General features: G+C 32.0%; 1 protein-coding gene and 1 long non-coding RNA gene across 2 annotated transcripts; both read left to right on the top strand.

Moving 5' to 3' along the window:
- The first annotated feature begins 251 nt into the window (after positions 1-251).
- On the top strand, positions 252-6,494 carry LOC116336989 (protein TRC8 homolog). The gene is made up of 6 exons (XM_031761260.1): positions 252-1,730; positions 3,662-4,232; positions 4,301-4,838; positions 4,911-5,085; positions 5,159-5,340; positions 5,431-6,494. Exons 1-6 carry the CDS (start codon positions 1,352-1,354, stop codon positions 5,653-5,655), a joined length of 2,070 nt encoding a protein of 689 aa, XP_031617120.1. The 5' UTR covers positions 252-1,351; the 3' UTR covers positions 5,656-6,494.
- A 616-nt stretch (positions 6,495-7,110) lies between these two features.
- LOC116338109 lies at positions 7,111-8,009 on the top strand. The gene is made up of 3 exons (XR_004200851.1): positions 7,111-7,456; positions 7,588-7,798; positions 7,873-8,009. It is a non-coding gene; the product is annotated as an uncharacterized LOC116338109 (long non-coding RNA).
- Positions 8,010-10,759: the final 2,750 nt, after the last annotated feature.

The following is a 10,759-nucleotide window of genomic DNA, read 5'->3' as shown; positions in this document are numbered from 1 at the left end:
AAAATGCGTTTAACTAAAAGTGTGTTGCATTATTCTTACAATAGATGGTGCTGTTCGATGCGCTGAAGAAAAAAAAACTAATTGCGAGAATGTTCTATGGATATAAAAAGTTTGAATGAATTAAACACATACGTCAAACACGCAGTGCCCTCTTCGAATGTTTCACATCTTTCTTGTCAAACGACAGTAAGAGTTTTTCTATAGTGTGTGAAACATAGAGAATATATATTTTTTTCGTGTCAAATAAATATAACACATACGAAATAAACTCTTGCACTGCGTTTTGTTGAATACTCAAATGAAAGAAGAAGAAAAAAACAACTTCATAAATTTCGCAATTTCTTTTTTTTTCTTTTTAATTTGCTTACCAAAAAAAACTGTTTAATTTTTTAATGAAAACAAACGCTTAATTTTATGTAAACATATAACATTTTTTTTTAAACAAAACATAAATAATATTTCGTCCGAACGATCATCTGTTATTGGCCAACATCAAATATTCGAAAGAGACAGATACTGAGACAGAGAGAATCAAATGAAACATAACAATATTCGAAGTGTATGTGTGTCAATAAAGAAGAAATTCGGAATAGAAAATTCAATGAAAACACAGTGTACAAATATTACAAATTATATCGTATCCGAAATGCATTAGAAATAATAATGTTTAGTTTATTCTAATTGTACTTCAATTGTGTGCTGGCTCAATTAAAAAGTCAACGAGTTCCCTGTACAAAGAAAACAAAATTGAATAAAATATCTATTTAAAAAAAAACCATATTGAGTGACACCAATAAACACACGTTAAAGGTGAACATTAAGCTACAGCGTACGCTTCTGAAATCAAATCGAACGATATAAACGCGAAGGCACAGAAACGTGATAATTTTTCTGTAGATCTTCATTTTTGTGTGTTTTTTTTTGTTCGTTCGTCTCGTTGTTATTTCTTTAAAATCCGTGAATTTTTTTTCTTTTTCACAATTGTATTTGTGTCGATTGAAAAAGGTCATTTAATGAAGGCGATAAAGAACAAGTGGTGCTTTTGATTTGATGTGGTGTACACAAGTAAATGGCATGGAATTTGTATAAAGGTGTCAATTTAAGCCAACAGGCACGGTGTACAATACCACAGCTTTGAAAACAAAACAACAACAACAACAACAAAAATTGTTGGTTCGTCGATGAAATTGCGCGACGATTCAAGAAGCAACACGAAATCAAAGCTGAACAAACCAGCAACTTATCAACATAAGAAAAAAAAAAGTAGAAGAATTAAGTAGACGTCACAATAGATTCCGTGCATTTAAGTGAAAACACAACAACATAAACAAGAAATATCGAAAGGGTTACGATGTCGATGAGAACAAAAATGCTGGGTTTTGTTGATGTGATATTGCGTGTACCGCCAATTTTCATCATTGATGAAATACTAAAGATTAGTATGGGACTACCATTTTCAACACAAAATGACTCCAACATACTGGTCAATGGCCAAATTCCAATCGATCAGACCACAACATCATCCCCGGCTGGCGCTGCGAGTGATAACCATCTATTCAATGGCACCATCAATAGTAATTTTAGTAGTAGTAATAGCAGCTTAGATCAAATTCTAAATACAACGTCAGCTGAATTATTCGGTGATGCTATGTCAGCGGGTTCCGTCGATGACACCGAATTTTACAAATTAATATCATTGACCAGTTTAAAATTTACATCATGTTTATTAGGTAAGTGTGGATATTTGCGCAAAACAACAACAAATTTGAATCACACAAATCATAAAATCAACAAATCGACTATGAAAATTGACACAGATGTGTTGCCTCCTTCGGATATATGCATTTTCTTAAATCATCATATTTTTTTTTTGTTCAATTGCAACGATTAACAACGTCACTGTTAGCCGTGAGAAGTATGTTTGCTCTAAATTTGTGTTCGATTCCACTGTGCAATTTGTATCGTAATTGTGTGTGTGTGTGTTGTGTTTGTGTGAACATTGCATATGCTAATTAGACGAAGTGGCGTGGAATTGCGTGGAATCAATTGCAAATATACGTGGTCGTTGCTCATTTCATCGGCTCCTGTCGATGTTGTTGGTGCTGCGGCTGTCATTGTTTTTATTTTCCACATGGCACCCGCCAGAGAGATGTATATTATGTACGGGTACATTGATAAATACAAAATATCTCAACGAGACAGTCAGCAATAATTTACATAACCCCAAATAGTGGTGAAGCGTCACATTGCCACAGCACATCCACTTTGATTAAAATAGAAATGCTGCATGTGTGAATGTTAATGTGATGTATTTTGTTTATTTATTTATTTATTTTTTTTGTTGCTTCTCTCTTCTCTCATTTTTTTTATCGCAAAGCAATTGTTTGTCACATTGTTGACGGTGCTTGGATGTTCTCATTTTTGATTATTCTATTTTATTGGCGATATATTGAAAGAATATCGGCCGAAAAAAAAGGCAGCAAGAAAGACAGGGATAGTCACACACATATCGAAAAAAAACAAAAAACAAAATGAATTTACAAACTGTGTGCGAGATGTTACGAGTACAATACGTGTCCACTATATAAGTGGTGCTCACCACCTCGGTTATTATGGCGTGTTGTTCAATAGTATATAAATAGAGACAACAACACCTTACTACGGCCGAGAAAAAAAAATTCGGTAACATAGCACCGATTTTCAAAATCCAATTACTATAAAATAATGCTTTGCATGTGAGATTTCGATTTTAATTTTTGTCGTTCAATTTCAAATGTGGCACATTTTTTCTCGTTGATTTGAATGAACATTAGAACAAAGATAAATTTTCGTTGTTTGTTTTCTTATTCGAGCTATTTTATGCATGCGCTAAAATTAAACCGGATGAAAGTAAAATAGAATGACGTTGACATTTGATAAACTGCTGTTTCCATCAGTATTTCATGCGATTCATTACAATTTCTTGACCGACCAAAAGATTCCAAACTTAAACGTCTTGACAAATTTATTGGAATTTATTTTAAGTGAAATGAATCGAATCGAAGTGAAATGTCATTGTATCCTCTGTCGCCCCTTGTCTTTCGAACAATATTTAATTATTCGACACAAAATTAATCAATCAATAAATAATATCAACCTAATTGTGTTATAATATATATACATACAACATCAAACGGTAGAGAAACGTTCACAGAAAAGTGATAGTACACATAATTCTTGAACAAGTTAGCAATTCATGCGTTCTCACACACCAGCCACCGTGTGTGCGGCGCGCTAATATTTTTCAACATTTGATAGCATATATGATGTCTGTAAATGAAATTACGTATTAATGTGTTTAAGAGCGACACAGAAAAGAACGAATAAAAAAAACACCAGCCATATCAGTCTAAAGTACAGCCGTCATTATGACGTAGCACAATATTAGAAGCACCCGATCTAACATTATTCATGAAAAATTCAATCAAAGAGGGGGCAAGGGGTTTATGATTGTGATTCAGAAGGGAGAGAGCAAAAACAACAACATTTTAAATGCGAGACAGACGGTAAAAAATTGACTGATTTGTTAAATGATTGAAGTCCAAAGTTTTTTTTTAGATTTTATGTCATTTCAAAATAAATGAATTAATCAGATTTTTTTTTTTTAATTTTTAATCAACAGGATGTCTCAGCGCCGCCTGTATATTTATGTTATGGACAAGGCACTTGGTTATTGTTTATATGTACATAGTATCAATAGGTTTAATATTTCTATCTTATTGGAGCAATGTATCTGCGATAGCGTTGATTGGTGATGGGCCATGTTTGCTGGAAGATATTTTGGCATTGAATGTAAATCGTTTGATGGATCCGCGTGGTGTTGCTGTTGCCATACTACCGCACCTATTTGCCCAATGGATAATTGGGAAAATATTCTCGTATATACATTTGGGACCGAAATACAAAAGCATTCAAACATTGTTGCCCGTTAGCTTTCTAATGCCATTGTTGCTAGCCATGTTACCATTACCCCAGCCAATACTCAAACATTCCCCCGCATTTGCCGCTATAATGCCTTTGGCTCTATCGAAAATTGCACTATGGAGTTCATCATTTGATATAATTAAAACGCTATTGAATGGTTATGAGCATGCAAAAAATTTTGCCACCAATTTCGGGCTATCGGCATTGGTTGAAAATGAATGGCAACGCTTGAATGTGCCATGTGTGCTACGAGCTTTTTGGACCATTAGGTAAGATGAATTTGATTTTATTGCAGATTTTATTTCATTCAATTTTCGATTTTTCGTTACATTTTCAGAATTGGTGAACATTTTATGACGCTTATGCTATCGTCAAAGGACACACTATCCTATTGGACAACAATGCAAAATCTGTTGGTCAGTGGCTGTGAAACGTTAACGGCAGTGCTTGGCATGACCAGCATTGTATCGCTGATTTGTTATTATATTGGAAAAATGTTTCAGTGGTTCTTATTATCCGAAGATTACGATGAGGATAAATCGATTGGAACCGTATCGGCAATTTTATTCTATATATTGGCACTTCAAACGGGTCTCACATCATTGTCGCCCGAAAAACGTTTCATTCGATTGTGTCGCAATTTTTGTCTATTGATCACCGCTTTACTACACTTTTTGCATAATATCGTTGCACCGATTTTGATGTCATTGAGCGCAGCACGAAATCCATCACGAAAACGACATATTCGCGCCTTATGCGTTTGTGGTTTTCTATTAGTTGCACCAATTGTATTATTAACCGCTCTATGGTCACGACATCCACCGTCAACATGGCTGCTAGCTGTTACAGCATTTTCAATTGAAGTCATCGTCAAAGTAAGCACATCGGCGTCACCGATTTTTTTTTTTTTAATTTCATTAATTAATTCGATTTTGTTGAATTTTCAGGTTTTGGTTAGTCTTGCAACATACACGCTTTTCCTGTTGGATGCCAGACGTCAAACATTCTGGGAAAAATTAGATGACTACGTTTACTATATAAAAGCCTTTGGAAATTCCGTTGAATTCTGTTTCGGAATATTCTTGTTCTTCAATGGAGCCTGGATTCTCCTATTTGAATCAGGTACGTTACGACGATACTTTCGCCACAATGAGACCGATTTTTCTGATAAATATTCGTTTATAACATTTTCAAGGTGGTGCAATTAGAGCTTTTATGATGGGCATTCATGCCTATTTCAATATTTGGTGCGAAGCACGTGCTGGATGGGCAGTATTCATGAAACGACGAACGGCCGTTCATAAAATCTCCTCACTTCCAGAGGCCAGCTATCAACAATTGGAACAATTTGATGACGTTTGTGCTATCTGCTATCAGGTACTGATCAAAATGCGATTACATGTCAAATTACAAGCCAAAATAATATCATCATAATTTGACCGTTTTTTGTTTTCAATTTTAAATTAGGAAATGACATCAGCCAAAATCACTCGATGCAATCATTATTTCCATGGTGTTTGTTTGCGTAAATGGTTGTACGTTCAAGATCGATGCCCATTTTGCCATGAAATAATTATGAAACAAGAACCAGCCAACTCAGCGTCACAATCAAATGAACAAAATGATAATCAAAATAATAATTTGGAAAACGATAATGATGGGGTCGAGGTATTTCAAGAGAATCTTAACTAGATATACAGTTTTTTATTGTTATTTATTTGCTACAAAAAAAAATCAACCACAGATAACAATAATAATGCAGAAAGAATTTGTTTGGAAAAATACAAAAAACAAAGAAAATCACACACAAAACAGAGATCTTTTCAAATTATCCAAATAATTCACACAAATATAATCTGATATACATATATAGGCTCTATATTATAGAGAGAGAGATTTTTTTTTTTCGAGCACCTGAATAAATAACCAACGCTAGTGAATCATTGAATGTGTAAATTTAAATCTGAAGAGTGTCCACATGCGTGTTGATGACTGAACGTTTTTGAAAATATAGAACCACTCAATGTCGAATCGAGCTGTTATTTTAATGAAAAGACCATTCGATCGTAAGGAATACAAATGATAGCATCGTTATACTCTTGAATAAAACAGAAAAAAAAACAAACGAAGCAACAAAAATAAAAACAATCACTGAACTTTGATAAAAGATAATTATTTTGTATTTTCAATCAGAAAAAAAAATACAAACGATGGATTGTAATGATTTGAATTTGAAGTGAAAAGCGATACCTTTAATTTTGACATAAGTTTTGAAATGAAAAAAGAAGATAATTGTATATTATAAGACATTATAAATGTAATAAAATAATTCTACTGGTCGTAAGTCGTAGTAGTTTGTTTGATTATTTCCATTTGATTAAAAAAAAAAATTGACAATTTTCAACAGCGGATATTCTCGAATTATGAGTCAAATTATTGTTGTAAAAACAATCTTGGTAGAAACGAAATCAAATTCTGGGGGAAAAATGTAACAATGGTGATGTTTTTCATTGGATTATTGATTGGCAAAATATGGTGAATAATTAAGACTTGGAAAGAGTTGATCCGGAAAAGGATTTTTTCACTCAAAATTACATTGAAATACATCAATATATATATCAATTATTATTTTGACATATATTGAGTGAGAAAAATTCAAAACTCATGGTACTTTTTCTCTTTTCTTGAAGTGGATCTTAATTTGGTCTCTCGTTTTTTTCCATTGACGGTTGAATTTCTTCAACCTTTCTCTTGACCATTGACGCTTTCAATATGTATAGAAGAAGTGTTTGGCTGAAAAAAATTATTTCGTTTTTAAGTTTTTTTCGATTCATTTCATTGAAATCGTACAATTTCAAAGCAGAAATTCAATTTAAAATAATTTCGCTGAAAAAACCGATACCTTTTATGTTATTTAAATAGAATTATTTATTTAACAAAGATTTCAATAACAAACTAATACACGAATATTTCAAAAGAAATGATAAGATTTGATATTTTTATCAGTTTTAATTGTTGATTAATTCGCAGTTATTTTGAGCTTGAAATCAGTTATACCACTATATAAACACAAGTCGATAAACGCATACTCATTTATAGCATGAAGCCGATCAACCAGAGCCGGTCACAGTGCTTATTATTTTCGTAATTGTTTAGCAAATAAATTGGTCTGATCGGGCCTGATTTTATGGAAAATGTATTGAATTTCATGTGAATCATCACATTCAGTCTTATAAAAGATCGCATTTATAAATAACAATTATGCGCGACGTATGATCATCATTTTTGAATTGGTCGCCGCAAATTAACCGACTGTCCAAACAACTCTTCGATAAGAATGCGTATTTATTCAAAATATAGCTGAAATAAGCTAGTTTTTGAGTCACTTTGATGAGTGTCATAGCTGGTGAATTTACTATATAAGCTCATCCGAACAAGCGGTTTCAATTCAATCGCATTGTCAACCGAGTGAAAGAAAGTACTGAAAAAGAAGGTAATTAGTGTTACACATTCATGTTTTTTTTGCTTAATTTTATATTTTTTCATTTTTCAAAGAAAGTTCGATAAATTTTGTTTACACAAAATAAAATTCATAAATGTTAATCAATATAATTTTGTTTTAAGGCGCAATGGATGACAAAGATGACAAGAAATCAAATTCGGACTCGGATACCAGAAGCGAGCATTCGGACTCCACGTATGAAAGTTCAGACTCGGAAGCAAAATATAAGTACGTGTATTGCAGATGCAAACGATGCGGATGTGAACACAAATGCCCATACTGTGAAGAGGAATATAAGAGCAGCAGATAAAAGCCAATCCAAATTTCAAAATGGTAAGAAGTCACTCTTCAACATTTACCCAGATTTTATATTAACTTATTTATTTATTCTTGTGTTTTAATTGCAGGTCGCAACACCGAGAAAAAAATATCTGCTTTTTCAAAATATCCTTTCAAATGTGTGTCAAATTTCGGAAAATTTAAGATCTATTTCATGTGAAATTGAATTAATCAATTCAATAAAATTAGTTTTGTGACACAAATACTTGCGATTTGTTTTGATTTAAGCCTGATCACTTTGTATAAACTTTGTCCTGCTATATATTCTCAAAAGAGTAAGTATTGGATCAGGAGATACAGGAAGACCAAAAATTCATACGTTAAACACTTTTTATTGGGCGCTTAGAACAAATTTCTCGATATGAAGACCTTAAAAAAACACCTCCAAAACACTCCAACTGTGACTTTTCGTCAAACGCAATGCTTTTCACAAGATTGTGCTTCACGCACATTGATTGTTTCAAATCTTTATAGCTCTCTTGAATATGGCAATGTATCTACAGAGAAAAAAGAAAAAATACAATAAATAAATCCAATATAATACGTATTAATCTATTGAAATCGTTTCACCATTAAATTTAACAAGAGTTGAAATTATTGAATGTAAAATTAACCCTCCTTGGCAATCATAAAGTCAACAAATTTCAATAAATAAAAAATAGAAAATGTAAAAATAAGCAAATTAGGAACATAAAACGATTTCAGTTTGTGACAATCCTGAAAAAAAAGCTTTGAACAAAACTGAAAAGGACAGCAATAAATGCAATTTTTTGAAAAGTCATATAAATTCAAATGTGTTTTTGCTTTCATTTGAATAGTTTTGATTTTGTTTTTAATCGAAATTCTAGAATATCAAAAACGGAAAAATTATGAATTCAAATTATGTATTTAAACGATCTTGTACTCAACACACTTTACTTAGCATTTAAATTTGTAGTACATACATTTGTAGTACATACATACATGCATACAAATTTTGTACTTATTAATTGTCAGTTCACTGAAAATATATATTCAGAAAAATATACGCAGTTGTTGTCATTCTATCGTATAATATCGACGATGACTGAGTGGCACTCACTGAAGAAAACTAAATAAATTATGAACAACAATTAGCTGAGATTTTAAGACTTGCTGTCGATGGTTTCGAAAAAGTGTTCGAGCCAATGCTGTTGAATCCGTAAAAAAAAAATGATTTTGCAGCAATGTTTCCAAATAAACAAATAATTTGGGTTTGGACAGAGAGAAGTATCAGAGCTAAAACATTTTGTGAGAAAACTTACTTGGAATTTTCTGTAGACATTGGATTATGTATATTGTGTTCAAAAGGAGCATTGTACAATTGAATTAAATTCGTTTTGTATTTGACTCAATGGGCATGAATGTGGATTTTTCAACTACATTTTTATAATTCGACAACATCTCGATCACATGACTTCAGTAAAAAGATTATTGAAAATTTGTGCTAGAATTAAACATCATGTGACTTTGAAAAACTTAAACGAATTATATGTCGTTTTATCACTGATCTGTAACCACCTTATTTATATTCCAAGTAGAAAATATGAGTGTCATATCAATTAATTGGACCACATTTCGATGAAAATGATAACGTACTTGATTTATTTGCGTTGAATAAAGAGCACGTGAAATAAGCTGGTTTTATTGTTTGGATTTTGATTTGTTTTGGACACATCTTTTAATTATGTTTGTTTTGAGAACTGAATTTTTTAAGTTTGAAATGGCAATTAGACATGAAAGTCGTGGTATCTATCATTTGTTGCATTTTCGATTTACTCTACTCGAACTGGATTAGAATGGTTCGGTACTTCAATATCTATGCAAGTTGAGCATTCTCAGTTTTCATTTTTATTGCCGAAATAATCATCAGCATAATAGATGGTTATTTCTTCACCTGATGCGATGTATTTAATTGCTCTTATGTTGTGAGACTCTTTATCGATCAAAAATCGTCCGCGTTTGGGACACAATTATGGTTTAAGTGCTATTTAGATCATTAACCATTGAAAAATGTTTCGACCACTTTTTTTTTCTTGACACAAGTGCCAAAAGGTGGCCATCGATATTTAGTTCGGTATTGGCTTTGATTTATTTCTTGGCAACAGCCGTAATAATATGGAATGTTGAATCGGAAGAAATTTGGAGTGGAAAACCAAGAAAATCCGTATCCAGTATTCCAATTCAGTTTGGTATCTAAACATTTGCGAAAAAATCGGAATTGGTGGGTTGTGTCTACATTATATTTATGCAATTAAACGAAAAGTCCGCTACCAAAGCTTAAGTTAGATGTCCAAGCAGTCCTTAACAACGGCGCAAACAATTGTTCAAACAAGGTAAATGTTTCGATCGGCAAAGAATTTTGTTTCAGAAATAAAAGGCATTCGATTGAATAAATGATGAAAACTCGTAATACAGCGAAACTAAATATCCACTACTCTCAATATTTGATTCAATAAATACTATTTAATTTTTAATAATTTAGCCATTTTCGAAGGAAAAAAATGTAATTGATAAATTGAAACAATATATCATAAATGCAAAGGGCAGAAAATTGTCGATAAATGAATTTTTGCAAAGTTATATAAATGTGATTTAAATGAATTTAAACGATCATGTTCTCAACACACTTTACTTAATATTTGAATTTGTACTTATCAATTGTCTGTTTATTGAAAATATTTATACAGAAAAATAACTCAGTTGTCAATATTAAGTACGCAACATTTCAGATTCATTCAATTTATTAAAACAATTACTATTAAAATTTAAATAGACTAGATACGTTCAGAGGTGGAACACAAAAAATACAAATAAAGTTCTTTATGATGCAACACGCCCATTTTGAGATGCTGTCACAGCAATATCCATTCCATTTGTAAACTATCCGGTGATCGCTCAACATTTTGATGTTAAAATAACAAAGGGTAAATTAAA

Source organism: Contarinia nasturtii, unplaced genomic scaffold (assembly GCF_009176525.2).
Source record: "Contarinia nasturtii isolate CC-2019 unplaced genomic scaffold, AAFC_CNas_1.1 Cnas_scaffold_78, whole genome shotgun sequence".
In the NCBI taxonomy this organism is placed as follows: Eukaryota; Metazoa; Arthropoda; class Insecta; order Diptera; family Cecidomyiidae; genus Contarinia; species Contarinia nasturtii.
This window is presented reverse-complemented; position numbering and strand designations above follow the sequence as displayed.